At 40.9% G+C, this 20,000-nt stretch overlaps 3 protein-coding genes across 3 annotated transcripts in view; 2 read left to right on the top strand and 1 right to left on the bottom strand.

Annotated features, from left to right (window-relative positions):
• The first annotated feature begins 3,411 nt into the window (after positions 1-3,411).
• On the top strand, positions 3,412-6,014 carry prop1 (PROP paired-like homeobox 1). Its single transcript, XM_030772999.1, has 3 exons — positions 3,412-3,502; positions 4,669-4,895; positions 5,619-6,014. The coding sequence occupies exons 1-3, from the start codon at positions 3,412-3,414 to the stop codon at positions 6,012-6,014; spliced, it is 714 nt and encodes a 237-aa protein (XP_030628859.1).
• Positions 6,015-6,508: 494 nt separating this feature from the next.
• On the bottom strand, positions 6,509-10,055 carry mcfd2 (multiple coagulation factor deficiency 2, ER cargo receptor complex subunit). Its single transcript, XM_030772611.1, has 4 exons — positions 9,971-10,055; positions 9,145-9,327; positions 8,467-8,626; positions 6,509-7,616 (listed from the first exon to the last, which is right to left on the bottom strand). The coding sequence occupies exons 2-4, from the start codon at positions 9,321-9,323 to the stop codon at positions 7,485-7,487; spliced, it is 471 nt and encodes a 156-aa protein (XP_030628471.1). The 5' UTR covers positions 9,324-9,327; positions 9,971-10,055; the 3' UTR covers positions 6,509-7,484.
• A 4,372-nt stretch (positions 10,056-14,427) lies between these two features.
• The window catches only part of ttc7a (tetratricopeptide repeat domain 7A), a 27,529-nt gene continuing 21,956 nt past the window's right edge, over positions 14,428-20,000 (top strand). The window contains exons 1-3 of the mRNA XM_030771141.1: positions 14,428-14,603; positions 17,191-17,354; positions 17,581-17,749. Coding sequence (XP_030627001.1) covers positions 14,465-14,603; positions 17,191-17,354; positions 17,581-17,749 — 472 coding nt within the window. The 5' untranslated portion in view covers positions 14,428-14,464. The remainder of the gene's footprint in view (positions 14,604-17,190; positions 17,355-17,580; positions 17,750-20,000) is intronic.

The following is a 20,000-nucleotide window of genomic DNA, read 5'->3' on the forward strand; positions in this document are numbered from 1 at the left end:
TCTCTCTCTCTTTCTTTCTCTCTCTCTCTGGCGCGCGTACACACATACACACACACACACACTCTTTCTCTTTTTCTCTCTCTATCCCTCTTTCTCTCTCTCTCTCTCTCTCTCACACACACACACAATTCCTAATGCTTCTCTTTTGACTCCATTCCTCCTTCTTTCTCTTCCTCCCTCTGCATCTGCCCTTTTGTCACATGTGAGTGTGGGAGGGTAAGCCCCAGACAGCCATATAATAGCATATGTGATTGCACAGGGAATGGTTTTACAGGCTAATAAAAGATATCTTAATGGCCATAAATGTGTTTATTATACTATGAGTCTTCATTGATAAAACTCTCTCCTTCACCTTTAACTGTATGAGGTAAGCGCGAGAAAAGGTCAAAGCCAAATCAAATCCATATTCTGACCAGAGCTGTTTTGAGCAAAATCTTCATTCGTACTGTATCAACAAAATGGAAAAATATGTTTGTCAAGTTTGCTGATGTTTTCATTCTCTAAGATTCTGTGCCATCTTTAGTGTGGAAAATTGTAATAGTAAACAAATCATCAGCAAATAAAAACCTTCCCAAATGGTTTCTTAGTAAAGACAACTGGTAAGACAAGACAAATCCAACGTATTACGCACGATGAAGTTTGGGATTTTAAGTCTTTCGACATCCATAAATCTCAACGTTATGAAGACACAATGAATTACCAAGAGAGAGAGAAAGAGAGAAAGAGAGAGAGAGAGAGAGAGAGAGAGAGAAAGAGAAGGACAGCAGACCAACCCCCCATCTTTCTTCCTCTCACTCTCATACACACACATGCAGGCCAGCAGGAAAGACAGGGGGGAGTTGGGTTACATTCCTTCCATCAGGGATGTGAAGCTGCCAGGCAGGTCACTCCCAGTTCAGTCCCAGGAAACTGGGAGGAGAGAACTTTTACTCTTCCCAGTGTGTGTATCCAAACTGGACATGACCGCAACCACTAACTAACTCTTTGTGTGTGTGTGTGTGCATGCATGCGTGTGTGTGTGTGCGTGTGTGTGTGCGCGCGTTTGTGCGTGCGTGCGTGCATGGGTGTGCGTGCGCGTATGTGTGTGTGTGCGTGCGTGTGTGCGTGCGTGTGTGTGTGTCTGTGTCTGTGTGTGTGTGTGTGCGTGTGTGTGTGTGTGTGTGTATGTGTGTGTATGTATGTGTGTGTATGTATGTGTGTGTGCTGATGTTATGTTAAGATATCAGACAGCAGTCTTGTATTTGGATGCTGTGGTTCAGTTCTGGGCCTCACAGGCAGAACCTTCTTTTGCTCCCAGAGCTCTTTGGGTCTGAGTCAGGATTCCACACAGCCTGTTGGAAATTCCCAGAGTTCCTGGGGACAGACTGGCCATGCTGTTCCGTGGGTCTTAAGAGTTCAGCCAATACCCACGGATCAACTCTCAAGCACTGGAAAGGAGACCCTCTACCAGTCACACACCAATCCACTTTCAAACTGCACGAAGGCTGAGCTCTTAACTTACTCCGAAGTCTCTACTGGTTATCCATTTGATCACTGGCTGATTGTGTGCAGTGTTCTTCAGAAAGTCCACAGAATTTAATTTATCTTTATGTTTCCTTTCTGCCGCAATTCGTATTTATACTATTTATACTGAAGTAGCGTAATCATTATTCATTTTGCATGTTTAAGAAACATTTAGGTACTATGTTATAGTATGAACTTATAACCCCAGTATAAAAGGGACCAAAATAAAGGATAAAATCATGATTTCTTTCTTGTGCCATGTGCAATAACATTTATTTTTAGATGTTGACAGAATAGTGTTTTAACAGACAGATAGAATGAACAGCTTAAAGTTCTGGCCTGCCTCAGAGAGCCCTCTCCGGAGTGCTGTTACTCAGCTGTCCTGGCCAAGGGAAGGACTTGACCGGTCCTACGCGCAAAGCCCATGACTTTCCATTTCACTGATTCCAGTCTTATATCTCTCTCCTGTACCTGTTCACGCCAGGCAGACGGAACAGAGCAAACAGACAGAGATATCAGTCATAGTCACAGGTCTTTTTATGTATGTAGAGACTGAAAACACATTTTCTTTCTTTCTTTCTTTCTTTCTTTCTTTCTTTCTTTCTGTCTTTCTTTCTTTCTTTCTGTTGTCCTATTGAGCCAAGTGCACTAAAACCTTGATCACTAAAATTGTTAGAAATGTGCAAAACCATGTACATTACAAATAATTACTTCTACTATTACGACTACTACGTCTACCACAACCACTAACAATAATAATAATAATAGTAACAATAATAATAATGATAAAAGTAAGAAGAGAGGGAGCAAGAACAGGAGGAAGACCTTGACTAGGTGATCTGTAGCTCTCAGTGAAGGATTTCATATACATATGATGTTTAGTGTCATATGCACGGTCTGTTGGGGGTATGAAGGAGGACTGTAGACGTTGTTGACTGGAGAACACAGATGACACAAAGGTCCTGAGAAATACCATGTCCGCCCAGTCAAAGTGGTGACTGAGAAAAAATTGAATTAGACCTCTTTAAGCCAAATGAGATTTAAAAAAGAACACAGACATCTCAGGACATTTACAATGAGTAAATTCGATTTTAGCTATAATTATTCGGCAGTACAGCAGAAGTCTGCAAGGGGAGAGAGAGAGAGAGAGAGAGAGAGAGAGAGAGCGAGCGTCATCGCTTAGCCTGTAATCGCGATCTGAAAATTTCATTAATGTGGTAAGTTTCTCCATCTGGTGGACGTATTGCATATTGCAAAACTCTTGACCCCTCCTGATAAAAACGGGTATAGAAACAAATTAAATTCTCTTAAAGTGATAGTCACGTTTTGTGTTAAATACATCAAAAGTGTGTTATGCAAATTTTGTCATGCATGGCTTAACCTTTGAGTCACAATTAAGAAACCTAATCGTGTCTTGTTAATAGTAAGCCTACCAACCCGATGGTTACTAGATTTCCACTGCAAAATAAATGTTTCTCCCACTTTTAATCTAGAGACATCAGCTGTGAGCACAAACACATTGTTTACAAAACGAAAAACACAGGCTACTGAGTATAATTACAAAATATTCTGTTGTCTACTTAATTATGGACGTTTCTTTATCCATTATATATGCTGTATAGTTCCTCGTGGACGAGATTTGAAGCGTTTGATGAACTCGGGCTGTTGTCTCCATAATGTGTAATATGCATACATCCCATAATTGTGTAATCAACGAAATACTTCCAACCGACAGTGGACTTGCCGGAAAGTTTACAGCGGGCTGCAAACGAATACGCTCCACACAATAGAAATTGTGATAGCAGGTGTTAAGGCGGGGTGCTGCTGCGGTGATGTCACGGCAGACTGGTGTGTAAAGATATTCCCCAGTAACCCTGTCTGACCGTGACTCAAACTTGGACCCTTATCATGATCCAGAGAAAGTCAGGAATGGACTCAGTCAAACCGCAACAACAGTATCCCGAGATGTTTCCTGAAGTCCCCGTCAGTTCTAGTGCAGGTGAGGGCAATTTTGCTGCACTAAAGTAATCATAATAATAATGATTCGCTAAAAATGATTAAATAACGTTTGATCAGTTTAAGTATTAATGTGTTAGAAAGTGCTGTGTTACTTCTTTTTTTTTTTTAACTTGGGTGAGAAAATGTTTTAACATGGGATTACTGTCTGGTGCAGGCAAAACTAATGATAGAGTAACTTTAACAGGGCTCTTTCCCGCTTGTTTCATTTATTGATACCATATGGATATTTTAGATTTATGACTGAGATAAACCTAAAAATTCACAGGAGGGCATTTGACCGATGTACTTTAAGTTCCTCATTATGCTACATCTTTCTCTGAAATAAACCCTGCCTAGCAAATAGTTATTGAATGGTGACTCCATATTGCCATGTATAGGGAAAAGGGAACACTTTGATTCATGCGATCCATTAGTACGATGCACAACAGAACATATGGATTTTTAAAATGAAAGCACACATTTACAAATATACATTTTTACAAAAAAAATTTTTAAAAAATAGGTTGTTTAGCTTAGACCGCTACTGGGACAACAAAGGAAACTGTAAATACTGAAGATACCAGACTCATCTATGGTAATACGAAATGAAGTATATCACCTCCCAGCTTGCAGCTGTTCATGTGAGACTGTTTCATTTGATCAGAAATTGAATAGCACACTCAAATACGCTTTACCCTCGAAATTCAATAGGCTCAACTCTTTTTCTGTCTTCCTCTCCTCCTGTGCTTCCATTGTGAGAGGTCCTCTTCAACCAAGTCCACCAATCTGACAAATTAGTCACTTTGTTGGCCATTGTTTACCTAATCTTCATTCAGTTCCTTGGACTCTGGTATCTCTCTCTCACGATATTGAGTTCTGGAGGGAAAGCCTGTTGCCTATTGGGTTCCCCAACAGTTGAGAGGAAGGCAAAAAGGTGTTTAATCCTTTTCTATTGAGTCAACTGTCACTTGTGAGATGCGCGCCTGCAAACTGAACACCGCCAGTTTGTTGATGGTCTACAAAACTCTTTCTGTCAATGGAAAATTCAGGTAACCTGAGAGGAAAGAACACGTTCTTTTTCCGGAATGTTCCTCAGAGTGACAAAGAGGTTTTCTTTGTCATTCATTGATGAAATGACCTTTTAAATTCGCTTTTTCTTGAGCGCAGATGTACAGAGCCGTCCGAGGAAAGGCTCCACAGATGCTGTGAGCGTGAGGGGATTCAGCGGATGTGTGAGACCATACCCATCTCCATCCCGACGGAGAAATCGCACCACCTTCAACCAGGAGCAACTGGAGCAGCTGGAACTGGCCTTTAGACAGAACCACTACCCAGACATCTATTGTAGGGAAGAGTTAGCTCGAGCCACTAAACTAAACGAGGCACGCATACAGGTCAGATGGAGCGTCAAGTGGTGTAAAAATATTATACTGTAAAAAAATATATGTATATTGTAAACTTTTGTGAGGAGCATTTCCTGGTAGGACGGGGGCCTAACCCACAGAGGGTGAAAACATCTCTGTGGGATCAGACTCCACACCAGGGACCTGAATCCTTCTGGTTTGAAATGCCAAACAAAGCACCTACGAATGCTGACTTAGCACAAGAGTGTGTATGGTTGTGAATTCCTTGCTGTTGTACCCTTGAGTGAGGGACTTAAGCCCATCTTGCCCCAGGGACACTGTAACATGGTGTCTTCTCTTCATCTCAGCGCTGCAGCTTTGTAAAAGATAATGTGTGCTTACTACAACAGTATGGCACAGTTTCCATAATTTCAATAATCCAAGAGTCTGCATTAGGTACCTCACAAAAGTTAATGGTGCATCCTCAAAGAATAAGGCCAGAAATTGAAGACAAACATGGAAAAAAAAAGCACATGAATATTTATTATTGTATTTATCATTTTCTCTTTTTCTATTTTCTCTTTCTGTGAAAGTATCAAACTCCCAGAGTCTTTTAACTAAAGCAGAGCTGTAAAAGAACTCGGGCATGATACGTTCATCGACTTAATTATTCAAATGACATGTCATGAACAGATACTCATGTTCTCTGCCTCTCAGCGTTCAATGTTGACTCATCGTGTCAAATCTACTAGCGACTTACCCTTTGTTCCACAGGTGTGGTTCCAAAACCGTCGCGCCAAGCAACGGAAACAGGAACGTGCCACTCAGAAAGTGTTGTCCGTGGGCGTGATGCCAGGCCATGGGACGCTCCTCGGCAGCATGTGCGTGCCGACCGGCGGAGTGGGCAGGCCGTACCAGTGCACCCACTCTCTGACTCACATACCAAGGTTCTCCTCGGTGCTGCCCTCTGCTGGTTACTCTCATCACCCAACCCATGGCACTCAGTTCTCCTGCCCCACAGCACCCCAACAGCCACAGCCCGGCCGCCAGCACGAAGACTGGTACGCCCAGCTACGCAACATCGGGACCCCCCCGACCACCTTGCCCCACGCATCAGTGTTCTCTCTGGCGTCCATGTCGGCTCTGGACCCAGCTGGTCACTGGAACTAGAGCAAGCCGTTAGCATGCTACACTGGAGATTTCTTTTTGCATGATATAATTTTATGCTACTGGATGCTGCGTCATCGCAGTTAGAGTTTGAACGGCGATAGAGAACGTATGGGAGTCAGGGTGATAAGAGTTCGTCAGGTAATTTTAGAGCTGAACTTTTGATGTGCAAAGATTTTAAGGTCTGTGGCGGAGGCTGGACCACGAGATAGTCACTGCTGAATCAAACAACTAACCAGTGAAGCCTCATTTCCTGTAAGTTGAAGGGGGTAAACATTTTCTCCACCGAAATATTTTCTCGTCACCATGTTTATAAGTGAGTTTCTTTAGCGTTTTTTTTTTTTTGAGCTCATTCTTCTAAAGTCTTTAGTGTTCTGATCTGTTCCTGGTTAGAAAAGATGCTTAGTTACCGTACTGTTCCATTATTTTTTCCATCCTTTTTGCTGTCAAACAAAGACAAACCCTATCAAAATATTCAAATGAAATTAAACTTGGAAAAGTGATATTATTTTTATTATAGTTTTCAACACACAAAACACAGGTTTCTGTATCTTAACAAGCTGATGCAATAGTTTCCTACGACAAAATAATTATGCATTTCTCATTATTCTCATTCACAAAATGTCAACATTTAGAAATTCTGGAAATATAATTTATCTTATGTAACAAAATGTTTTAACATTACGTAAACCTACTTTACAGATTAAAAGGGCCTTAAAGAAAAGCATCTGACCAAACTGTGATAGAGTGTCTTTCCAAAACAATGTATTTCTTAAACAACTGAAAAATACAACTTCGTTGTGGGCAATTGAACTGTGTTGTAAGTGACACTGCTAACCACATACACGCATGTAGGATCATTTAGCTTTCTGGTATAAATTAAACAAACCTAGGGTCATATTAAATGGAGATGAACACAACAGACCATCTTGGTCAACATTCAACCCCAAAACTCAAGAATACAGTGTGTGTTCAAGACCTTGTTTATCATGTATGTAATTTAAATACAATATCATTGTCTTTCAATGCACTACAAGAGTGACAGGAACAGGTCATCAAGATCACCCAAGCATTTCCATTTACACAGAAATGTGGTGGTTGAGTTGTTAGAAGACTAGTTCTCCTTAACCAAAATCTTACAGCGCAAACCAGCACAACATTTTCTCAGAAATTCTTATTTTTTTGTCCCCCAAAAAGCCTTTTCTCAGGCCTTTTTTCATCATCTATGCTATATCAAACCAAAATTATGTTTCTTCTTTTTTTCATTAATTCTTTATCATTGGACGGTTTTGGCAGTTTACGCACCTATAATTTAGTCAGGACTTTAGTCAAACTCATCCTCTGGTACATGTAACACGGACACCATTTTGAGGTACTCTCAAAGGACAGAAAGTGGTTTGTCGATTTGTGTCCGATTTCTCTGTACAGGAGGTCAGCTCAGTTCACAGTAAGGCGGTAGGCGGTTGTCTCCCTCTACTCCAGTGACTTGGCAAATTCAGCGTAATCTATGTAACCATCGTTGTTTTTGTCATCGTCTCTCAGAACGTCATCGATTAGGCTGATGAGATCCTCCTCTTTCATTGGCTGGCTGTCTGCTCCCTTCTCCTGGAAACAACAGAATGAGCATGAGTGATATGAGAGAGAGAGAGAGAGAGGACATGCGGTTTTTCAAAACACACCAAAGTTCCAGAAATCACAAAAGTCTGTCATTCATGAAAGGCTTTCAAAGGCGTTTGCGGAAGGCCTCTGTCATGTGTGCACCCCACACACACACACACACACACGAAAAAAAAGACTTGGAAGGTTTTCTCAATTAGCTGGAGATTTCTCAATTAGCCGGAGAACTTAAGTCAGCAGTCGAAACCGTCCATCAGAAATGTCACTTACGACATGAAATGACACAAAATGTCGCTGTTTTTTGATCGCATCACTTGGTCAACTGACAGGTCCTGCTTTATGGAATGACCCCGTCTCACAGTAGTGAAATGCTCAATAGTACAAATGAGTCAAACGCGAAATGTCGGATCTAAAATACACACCGCACACCTACTAACTGCTACATTCCCAAGCTGACAAATTCTTATGGTTAAAATACATGCATTTTCAATACGTTAATCCATTTTAAATAATGTAAAAAATACTTTTCCTACAAGTGCTACGTAAGCAGTAAGGTTTTTTTTTTTTTCCTTTTTAAGTATAGATGGCATAAATATATTCTAGCACTTCCACTCAAGGGCGAAGAAAGCAAAGAAAAAAGGGGGGGGGGGTTTGGAACAGGTTTGGTGAGCAACTTCCGAGTGACAGCTTGTTCGCTGAGGCCGCCACATAACGGCCTGCTAAAGTAGTGTCACACCGGGTCAGTGACACCACGGGGCTCTGTGACAAATCTTTGTGCAACTCCGATTGATCCTGCTTTTAATTGGATCCCCATTCCTTCATTTTCACTGGACCTCACCTCTCTGTGCACGTGCGTGATTGCTGTGACGAGCTCAAGGCCATCCAACAGGTTGTTTCCATCGTAATCGTGCATTTTAAAGTAATGTAACTGGAGCTCCTGAGGTGTCATGTCTGATTCTGGTTTGTCAATTACGCCGTCCAAATGCTCCATAATATGCCTAAAACAGAGAGGGAGAAAAGCATTCAGATGAGCACTTTGTGAACTTGTTTACAAATACACGTCCATGTAAAATAGCTCTAAAACTCAGTTAAAATAAACAACTGAGACAATCCCAACGAAGCACCGGAATTTGACTGAAGGTGAAAAAGGTTAAAGTGAAAAGCTGGGTGGGATGTGCAGGTAATTTACACAAATCTACACCAATGTGCTGATGTCATAAACTTAAAGTCAAACCGGAGTTTACTATGAATCATAATCATCTTATGCAAAAGCAAAACCTTTTTTATGTTTCACTGACGCTGCAGTCATGCTGTACCAATACAGAGTTCAGTTGGCAACGAGGTCTTTTTCTGAAGCGACCAAAGGTCAGTTCTCATCTTGCAAATAAGACACATCAGTGTAATTCAGAAGTCTGTGCCATAGTTAAGTCCTTTAAACAACAGTTAAGGTCAGGCAAGCAGCCTAAATCAGCACTTTAGATTAAACATATGGTGTGTCTTGAGTCAAATCACTCACTCTCTGTCCTGCACTACGTTCCTGTCCAGACGTGTGATTGGTGGGTGTCCTGGAGCTGCCTGTGAACCATCCTGTTGTCCATGTTGGCCTCCATGAGACTGGACTGACACCAGACAGCATGACAATAGCAATAGGCAGCCCCACTTTGTGTGCCACCTGAAGCTCCTTCTATCCTGCATTATACTGGATAAATAGCCGTCAGTTTAAACACGATCCTTCAGCAAATCAGGAACACAAAGCTAAGAGAACAGCAGTGTCCACAGTACGATTTGTTTAAGTTTGAGATCATGAGCTAGGAAAATATTTGCTCTTAAGGGTAATGATATTAACTCACACACACATACAACTGCCTTATATAAAACCTAAGACTATTTACAACTTCAAGGTTGAGTAGAAGTTTAAAAGAGATTTATAAATAAAATATGAGTATGCATCGAGCCATGTGACTAACATCTACCAATATATCAGGCAGCGCAATATTGAAATGATGATGAATGAAAAGCAAACATGTAACACACAACAGAGAGCAAGTCAGACACTGACAAGTTCAAATACAGGGGCGCAGAGCCGTCGTAATGCGGAATGCTAAAATGCTACCGTTTGACGCTTTAAAAGTATAGCTCATTTTTTAGCATATTTAGAGTATGGACAGATATGTTAGTTGACCGTATGCTAGTCTGCTCATCACAAGAGAGTCAAGACAGATGTTACACTCTTTAGCCCTTACGCATAAACTTTTAGCTAAAACTGAAATGGCTCTCATTCGACAAAAGACATATAACAAGCTATGTTGAAACAGCTGCACAGCACGCCATTTTTCTCTCACCTGTTCTCAAAGTGTGACTAGAATCGAAAAACTTAGGAAAAAATCCCCCTGCTTTAGATCTGGGTTGATGGGAACTTCTCTCAGGAACAAGCACGTTTGAACCAGTCTGTTTGCCGTAGTTACCTTTCACCTTATGGACACGACAGCTAAATTCTGATTGGATTTCAGTAGTGCGTCAATAGCCAGATATTCACAAATTGGGTATTCTCAGTGCAGCGGTAATCCGTACAGTGTTTCTGCTTTGAGAAGAATAATGAAAGAATACGGATATTTTCTCCAGTAATGTATCGTACTAAACAGTCGCTACTGACAACCAAATGGCCAGTTTTCACAAGGAAAATGAAGTCGCAAAGTCTCTTTTCCGAAGACTGGAGGTTCAGTGTTACATTAGATGTTGTAGTTTATTAGATACATAGACTACTAAACCCGCAGTAGATATTGTTCCCATAGCTTGTAGACTTTGCATTCGGTAGGCTTAATATATGGAATTGCGTTTTAAAAAATTTGGTAGCGAGCTGCTCCATGTGAGAAATACAGGCAACCGTAGGATAGGCTGGATTGGACCTCATAGTTTCATTAATCAATTTCTCCAGTGAACATTTGAATCATAAATGGATCCAAAATTGGTTGAACAGTGTTTGATAGATAACAATACCTAAACGAAATCCGACCTGCTTTTAATACTTGCCAAAAGTGACGTTCAATTCATCCACTGAGTGGCGCTATTACAATCAAACATTACTGAGCATTCGCTTAGTGTTTTTTTCCCTTTGTTTATCTATTTACAGGCTTTCCTCTTTGCAACTGTACATTCCTTCAACACCAATGCTAAATTTTAGTAAGCTGTCCGAATGTGCTGTTTACTACATTGTCGTCCGCCGTGCAGTGCCCTTGTTCCCATAATTAGGTCACAGTAGGCCTTGTATTTAATCCATTTAACAAACCTATTGAGGGCTTAAACGAAACGTGCTAAACCAGGACATCAAGCCCATAGTCACATCAAGCCTAGTGTTGTCGAGGTGGGAGGGTCTTTTTTTGTCTTAAGGGGTGTGCCTTTAATGTGCTCAGTACAAACATAGTAATATTTAATGAAGGGTTTTGGATTGTTTCTGCACACCCTTAATGACTAACTGATTTTAAAACACTGATTTAATCCCTGTGGACATTTCAAGGAAGTTCTCCTTCAGGGGATGGACTTTGTAAGATTAAATTTCACTGACACTGAAATCTAAATATATTTTAAGACCAGTTACATTTTGATTAAGCTGTCATCATGTTTAGTCAATAAGTAAAACTGTATTTGCTGCAGCTGTCTACCATCAGAACATCCTCATTCCTCATCATGTGTATTGGTCAAAGTGACAGATGAACTGTAAAGAGAGCTCCCAACGCCAAACTCCCCTTAACCAGAGGCCAAGAACAGTTTATCCAGAAAGTGGCAACTCTCATTATGGGCTTTGCGCTGACTATTATCAGTTGACTGATCTCAGCTGTTGCTAGAGCAACTGATATGCCAGGAAAATAAATCAATTACAAATATGATAAATTTTGGGTTAAATTTGGCTCCGTACAAGATTATCAAACAAGTGCTGTGTGTTCTGTTATTGTCCTACAATTCACCAGCAATGGGTTTGGCAAACACAAAACACCACTATCACATGTGTTCAGCAGACTTTCATCACACTTCACAAACAAATATAACACATTTTAACAAAAGAAATAAAAACAATAATAATAATAGTAATTGGAAAGAAAGTGTTGTTCACAAACACATAACACACAAATACACACAAATACAACGTGTTCCACAAATTCATGATTGATATGACTGATAAACAAATACAAAGAATGTTGCACATACAATACATGCACTGAATTTGTTAATCGTGACTTTTGGCAAGGATGTCTCTAAGCGTTACTGCCAAACTTGTTTCTCATAAACTCAACAGCTTTTGCTTATGTGTCAGGAAAATTACAATACACAACACCAGGTGGCGCTATTCAGGAGTCTACACGTGTCCCCAAATGAAAAGGTCGTTGCCATTTTCTTGATAAGCCTTGAATACTGTTGTATTTTCTGTATCGTAGGTCAAGACACTGGTCAACAGCATATTCAAATGGCTAAAACACAACAGGATAGAAGCTAAAAATAATACTTACTGCTACAAAAAGCGTGAGATCATGCTGAGTTACAGTTATGTCCATCAAATCTCAATTCCTGAAACGCAAGAAAATTGTTCGCTGTTATATTGTAGTCTACATATTTGTGCAAAGCTGCCAGCCTTACAGTTTCTACATTGCGTATTAAAACAGTAGTGACTGAAAACACAACCTTATAAAGTGTATTCAAAGAATTTCTAGACTTTTAAATCTTTTTTTTTTTTTTTTTTGAAGGCTCATGTAAGCATTGTTGTATGGACGCCTAATTTACACTCAAGTAACTTACACTCAAATAGGCCTAAGCTATGTAAATATTTTCAAACTGTTGGTCACTCCATAGACATCAACTCTTCCCGCACTTAAATTTTGAACTGTTAAGAGGCCACAAGGATTACCAAGTGACTCCGTGTGATTCACGCAGAAGTAACAATTTCTTTCCCAGCTAGGAATCCTTAGGGAAAAGTTAGAAAGTGGCTACTCAGAAAGTTCCATAGCGCCACCTGCTGTTACGGACTGTAACTCGCCCAGCACCTTTACAAAAGCGGTTCAGTTTAGGAGAGAACCTAATGTCAGGGAGATAAAGTTAAATCCCTGCCAAAAATCATTGAAGTGTGTGTACTTGCAATACTCCATATTTACGGGATAAAACCGACGCACGGATTGTATTTGTATGCGCAATGTCATATTTGCAAACTGTGCTTTATTTTCTAACATTTTTTTAAACATCTATTGTGTTTGTTTATGAAGGGTGGTGTGTAAAGCGAACGCAATTTGTTTGACAGCTTTTTAAAACGCCCTGGGTTTGTTTCTGAACTGGTATATTTACAAAACACGCTGCATGTGTTTTGTCAAATTCTGGGAGGCATCTAGCTCCATTAATCTGCTTTTCTCTCAACTTCTCTCTGCTGAACTGTCTCGAGACATTAATCTCGCAAATTGAGCCCGATCTAGCTTGAGCAAATTCACATTTATTTTCAGCTGAGTGAAAGTTAGCTAAGAATACTAATAAATTCACATCACGCAATAACTTACTGTGACCTCGGCAACTACTGAGATTTAAAAGTAAAACAAACATAGCAGTTTACACTTTCAGGGATGTTAACGCTGTTAACTTCACACGTAACAGTGTTTCACGTGGTAAGCTTCAAAAGGCATTAGGATAGGGTAATCAAAAAACATTACCCTTTTTTTTTTTTTTGGAACAAATGTAGGCTAAAATATTTTGTCCGATAGCTGTGTCGCCACTTTGCGTTTCGCCTTTTCCGCATTAACAACAGATTTTGGGGACGCCGGTTGTTTTAAGAGGTACATAGGTACATCCACAGCAGGCCTACTGATTCGAGGGAAACCTGTTATCCTGCACATAATGCTTTGAGTGGAAATAGAAACACTGTTACACAAAGGGTGTGTCGGGGACAACGTTTAAACAAGTTTAATTTTGCTTCTAATCTTACTGCCAGCGGTCCACAATTAAACTAAGGGTGGCGGAAGATCGGAGATTACAAATTCACCCAAGGCGGGGTTAAATGTAACAAGTAGCGGGCGAAAACACAACATTGCTAGAAAAGAAACGTTATAGCGGACCAATAAATTATGCAAGCAATATTAATCCAGTACAATCAAAATTTATACTGTAAAAACACATACTATTCTGACTGTACTGATTATGGGCTATTTACAGTTTATTGCTCAAGCAGCAGGTGCAATAGTGTTCTAGAGTAGAGCGTTAACTTGAATGAGTTATCGTTGATAAAAAACCTCACCTTTCTTCAGAACAAACTCATTTACCGATCGAGTAAATTTGGCATTCTTTCCCTATAAGATCAATTCAGCTGTTAGTTGACAAACAAATGTGTAGAAAATTGAACATATTAAACGCATCGGGTTTATGTTAGTATCGAAGTGGACATGAACGAAGTAAATTTTTCGATTAACGACAACAGGCGGTGCAATAAATATGAATATTTGCTGTAATGGTGAAAGATGTCATGAGAGATGTATGTATTGACTACACTCCCAATGAACTCACGTCCCAGGCTACAGTTTTTTAGCAAGGTGCTGGTCTCTCACTGTACAACTCATCTCTAGCTCTGTTTCTGTTCCTCATTCTTTTAACAATATAGATAAGTCAAAGATGTTTTCAAAGCAGTATAGCACAAATGTTGGCTACTATTTATTTATATATTTATTGGAGGGGTTTTTTGGTGAGTGTCAGTTCCTTTTCTGATCCCTAGCTTTAGGCATAACGCGCCGCACATGCTCAGTGTAAATATTTTTTCCGCTTGACAGTCTGCAGTCACTCCGCTCGTATCTGGAGAGTGCGGACACAGGGATATGCCAGGGATGTCATCTAGGATCTCCTTCTCTCAATACCGACTAGAGGCGGAGATTGATCGTTACCGAGGAGAATGTCAGTGGGACAAGATACCGTTTCTTGTGGAACAGCTCGCGGCAGCAAAATTCCATGAGAATGGTGAGTGACTTTGTCGTGGTAACCTGTTGAGTAGTTGTCTGTTTTGACGCATTCCCGGATAAAGGAACGGCTGTTGTTCCGCATGAACTTTGTACTTTTCATGTAAGCTCATAGCATGTGTCGCTGACTCCCCAGCTTGAAATGGACCGTGACAAGCTGCACAAGTAGTTTGTCTAATATTATGAAATGAGCAATTAAGTAAAGTGGTTAAGATGTGTCATCAAGTCTTGAGTTATAGAGAGTTGATCCAAAAGAAACAGCGGCGTAACTTGCGCGGACCGATTAAGCTTTTATGAAAGCAACAATCGCTGCAAATTGCTTTACAAGCACGTTACTTTGCATCACCGGCAACATCTCTCGATACTGAAATAGACTTACGGAAGTACACAACTACACACAAACACACACACACACACACTGAGAGAGAGAGAGAGAGAGAGAGAGAGAACAAGAGAGAGAGAACACTGACCTTGACAGAGTAAACATGGTTTGGGTGACTTTTATGTACCTGTTATTATGTCAATAATCAAATCTGGAGTGTCTGAGCTATGCCGTGCCAACCTGTGCAGGTTATCCAGTCACTGTGCCACTGTGCTGAGGCTGTCCATCTGTCTCACTCAGCACTCAGCTATGAGCTAGACTAATATCACCATGTTTGGAAGAGCCTGTTGTTTTCTTGGAAAGGTTTATTTGACATGATCTAATGAACTTTATCCTCAATTGCAAGCATAGGAGTGTTCACTTTCCAGAGAGAGAGAGAGAGAGAGAGAGAGAGAGAGAGAGAGAGAGAGAGCAAACGAGCAAGTGAGTAAGACAGAGAAAGAGGGAGAGAGAGAGAGGGAGAGAGAGAGAGGGAGAGAGAGAGAGAGAGGGAGAGAGAGAGAGAGGAGAGAGAGTATGTAGAAGAGCCAGTAAATACCCTGCTAGAGTTCATTTAGTTTTATGTTTTGAAGAGTGTAATGCACATTTGCTTTGCCTGACTTTGCTTTACCTTTCTCTCAGGTGAGAAATTATGCATCCAGGATAAGAGCATATTAGCAGTTACACTACAACATTAGGTTTTATGACAATGGTTTGGAGAGCTTTCATAAAAATGTACAAAGGATATGAAGATTATATCTACACAGCTGTCATAATGAGGTTATGGTTGTACTATTTCAGTTTTGTTTCACTCACAGGCTCCAATTCAAATATTCTAGTTTTTTACATTTTTGTTTTGTTCTTTTCTGTCTGGATGAATGAGAAAGTCCATTAATCTTAAGGAAAAAATTGTCAGAGATGTCAAACATAAACATTACACCAAACACATGTAGCAACTCTTTCATCCAAACAGACTAAAGCCTGGATGAGTATAGAGAGATGGAGAGAGAGAGAAAGAGAGAAAGAGAGAGAGAAAGCTTGAAGCGAGCAGGAAGCAGTCCATCAAGGGCATGTATACAAGAGACCTATGAAGGACAAGAGCCATCATTTGTTGTTCCCCCTGGTTTTTCTTTATATTGGAGCCAAAACAATCATAACCCAGTCTCTAAGGGCCCAGAACAGCTCAGGACAATCAGGCTGCCAGTCTCTGTGAGATTTGCCAGTTCAGATGCCAGACCAGATTCCAACAAATTGCAACCCCCTGCTGCTGCTGCTGCTCACAAAACAAAACAAAAGAAAAAAAGAAAAAAAGAATACATAAATTAGTAAAGTACAGGTGAAGGATCCTGTTTAAAAAGTACCTTATGAATGTGATAGAAATTGGTCAGTCGTTTCCATGCAGTTTTGTTCTGTCCACAGTTAGTGAGGTTTTCTTCCCTTTCTCCCCCCCACAAGTAAACGCTTCCATTAGGGAAGTTTTTACATGAATAAGTAATGTATAGAAATACTGTATTCCATTTTATGTGATTAAATATCATTGTTTCACAAGTTCGAGACAGAAAGGAAAGATTTTCCTTTACTGCCTCAAAAGAACTGAAACCTTTTTTTGTGTTTGTAATGGGATTATGTGTACTCTGTAAAGACACCATTATAGACTTTTTAGTTATTACACTTGTGTAAATGCATCAGTTACTGACGGGTCATTTATTATTTCTTTATCATTCTTCATGACTGTAGACTGAAGTACAGCTTTATCCAGACAGGAACTCATTCAGAATGTTACTTTAACATTTAAGGCTGCTTTTTTTGGCTGAAATCTTCTCTGACTCACTGCTCCATCACATCATACCTCTGGTACTTCATCAACTGGAAATCTTATCTGAATCCAGTTTTGTTTGGCTAATAATGGCCAAGAAATAGCTGATCCTAAATCAGTCATTAAGAACAGAAGGTGGCAGTATTCTGCTCATCAACAACCTCAGTCAGCAAAGAGACATTCTCTTCTAAATAGTGATTCCATACCGGGTTTTCCAACCTTTGTTCTATCTCTGCTGCTCCAAAATTTTATAGGTATCAGCAACTCCCACCAACATCTTTCATTCTATTCTGTCCTGTCCTGGATGATTCGTCTTTTTAATCCGTGTGTGCGTGCGTGTGTGTGTGTGTGTGTGTGTGTGTGTGTGTGTGTGTGTGTGTGTGTGTGTGTGCCTGTGTATGTAATGGGTAGATGACTATGGTACATTGCTGTTGGCTGAGTCTCTACTGGAGGAGTGTCTGCTGGAGAACATGGCCCTACTGCAGAGCTCCACTCCCCTGAGCGAACACTCTCAGCCCAAGCTGGGCCAGGCCAAAGCTCACCTCAACAGCCTCCTCAGCAGAGGACGACTGGAGGTTAGTGAAGACGCATAGGACCAGTGGAGATGGCTTTCCTTGGAACCAGATCTAGAGCACAGTCTTTGCATATGCATTAAATTTGGTCTTCCAGAAGACCCCGTATATAGTTTGAGTGTTTGTGTATGTGTGTCGAAGCATTTCTGTGACTCTGCGTCCGTTTTTTTTTTTTTGTCATTCTGCGTTTGTCTTACGTTCAGATTACGCTCTGTCTCGTGTCTCACAGCCCAGGTATCTGAACGAGGCTCTTCTCTTGCTCGCCAAAGTCCACTACGTTCAGGGTCATTTCCGCGACGCTCAGGGCATGTGCGCCAGAGCCGGCGTGGAGGAGTTCACACGAGACGAACAGCCTCTGTATCAGCTGCGTCTCCTGGCCGAGGCTTACGTCATCAAAGGTACCCAATCGTCTGCTGCCAGCCTGTATCACACACTATATTTATGACTGAACGTAGAACCCAGAGCCCAACAGTGGTAATGAAGGAGTAGCTTCAACAAGCTGGAATGACGAGACACTCATGTACACAGGTGCTAAGTGCGTTTTTTGACAAGTAAAGTATTACATTTCTGTCCTCTCAAAAGATGTCACAAAGATTGTTTGTGCGATGCAAATGAAGTGGAGCTTTGTTTAGGACAACATTGTCAGGATTAAAACATATCATTGAGAGTCAGAACTAACTGACTTCCTGATACACTTCAGTGAGGTCTGTGAGAATATGAATTCACTCTCATTCTCTCTGATGCCTTTGGCCAGAATTTTTACCAGCCTGAGATGACATTTACCATGTAGGGTTATGAAATCTTCCTTTAATATCTCGAGAGCAATCTCTGTAGTTTCTCTCAGAAGAATTTATTTCATTAGAAAGATGCGAGTCTGCCACAGGTTTGTGTACACTGAAATATAATTACGTGTTACCCTCTTCCTGCTTGGTATACAGATCGTTCGACATGAAAATGCCTTGTTGTTGACGTTTTGTTTGGCTCTTGATGTTCTGTGTGTACTTCCTCTACAGTTGTTTGCAGAATTTGTTTATTCAGCCTCGTGAACATTTTAATGTAAAATGTTCGTATTTTACATATCCAAATGGGTGTGGCTATGTGCGGTTTGGTACGGGATAAAGTGTACAGTCGTGGGAAAAAGGAAGATGAATCTGAGACTAATAAGGAATCGAGTTTTACTTACACAACCTGACCTTGTGGGGGGAACGCAGCTAAATATAGTTAGCCGCCCAGAATCGTTTCCACCACTGTTGTTTTTTTTTTTAAATTGTTTTTATTATTGTTATTTGAATGGAATATTCTCGTCACAGCGTGGATGGGTGGGTGTGTAACAAATATGATACTTTGAAATTAGACACACACACACACACACACATACACACACACACACGCACGCGCACGCGCGCACACATACACACACACACACACACGCATGCACGCGCGCACACACACACACGCACGCACGCACACACACGCCCACACACACACGCGCGCACACACACACATACACACGCGCACACACACACACACACACACACACACACACACACACACACACACACACACAGCAGGCCGACCAATTTGTAGGTTGTGGCTGGATATGGAAATTGAGACAGAGAGATGTACTCCCTGAGTACTTGACTGTGATCGGGTTTTCCTCCTCCAGCTGTGACTATTAAAAGACCAAACGGCTAAATTCAAATCTTATGTGTGCTCAGGAGCAACCATTAAGCCAGCTAAATCTCACCAAAGGATATAAGGAAGCTGCCAGTCCACACTGCTGTGCTAATCACTTAACATCCTACACGCCCATGACGGCATAGTGACTACAGACTTTCTGGGAACACTGCTGTTTGTCTTGCTAATCACCACTGAAGGTTATCAGTCAACCTCACAAGACAATGGCTTCAGTTCTTCCTAACTGCTGGAGAATTTCCTCAATGCCGCACATTCATATTAGGCAGAAAAGGACGGCATAAATTAAGAATAGAAAAAGGGGATTTTTAATCTAGTCTCGTAAAGCTTTAGCAAAAACCTATGTTAGCAGCACACATACTGTAACCAACATGTAGTAGTGTAAGGGAAAGAAAATTAGATTTTGAAAAAATTCCGGTCTGTTTTTGCTTAAAGATTTGGATGGGGCAATATCTGATAAATCAGCTCTCACTGTATGTTTGTTTTTGGCGTTCAGCTGAAATGGTTTGCATCTGTGATATCATAAAACGTCTGACATTTTAAGCCCGTTCTGCATAGAATTCTTATTTAGTTTCATTTAGTGTCTGGTATGCTGGGAGTAAAGGAGCTAAGGGGGAGTTGAGTGTTGAGTCTGTTTGCCGTTGGCAGCTGCTACTTATTGAATAACATCTGCTTGGTGTCTCCTCCTTTCCTCTCCTCTCTTCTCCTCTCCTCTCCTCCTTATTCTGCTCTCCTCTTTCCCAGGTCCTCACTATTTTATTTGAGTTTCTGTAACTGTAGGGGGTTTCCCAAGCCAGAGATCTGCCTCAGGCCAGGGCATACACTCACCACACACCCATACACAGGGGACATGTATGTTAACGACCCTGTCATCTGGTGTAGTCTGGCGTAATCTGGTGTAACCCTGTGGGCAAACCCATAGAGGCAGTTACTTTCAGGGTCATGGTCTGTCTC

This window comes from Chanos chanos, chromosome 4, assembly GCF_902362185.1.
Source record: "Chanos chanos chromosome 4, fChaCha1.1, whole genome shotgun sequence".
NCBI lineage: Eukaryota > Metazoa > Chordata > Actinopteri > Gonorynchiformes > Chanidae > Chanos > Chanos chanos.

Coding starts and splice junctions, on each gene's coding strand:
- prop1 (XM_030772999.1), top strand. CDS start 3,412: ATGATCCAGAGAAAGTCAGGAATGGACTCAGTCAAACCGCAACAACAG. Junction 3,503..4,668: donor CCCCGTCAGTTCTAGTGCAG/GTGAGGGCAATT, acceptor TCTTGAGCGCAG/ATGTACAGAGCCGTCCGAGG. Junction 4,896..5,618: donor TAAACGAGGCACGCATACAG/GTCAGATGGAGC, acceptor TTTGTTCCACAG/GTGTGGTTCCAAAACCGTCG.
- mcfd2 (XM_030772611.1), bottom strand. CDS start 9,323: ATGCAGGATAGAAGGAGCTTCAGGTGGCACACAAAGTGGGGCTGCCTA. Junction 8,627..9,144: donor AACGTAGTGCAGGACAGAGA/GTGAGTGATTTG, acceptor TCTCTGTTTTAG/GCATATTATGGAGCATTTGG. Junction 7,617..8,466: donor TCACGCACGTGCACAGAGAG/GTGAGGTCCAGT, acceptor TGTTGTTTCCAG/GAGAAGGGAGCAGACAGCCA.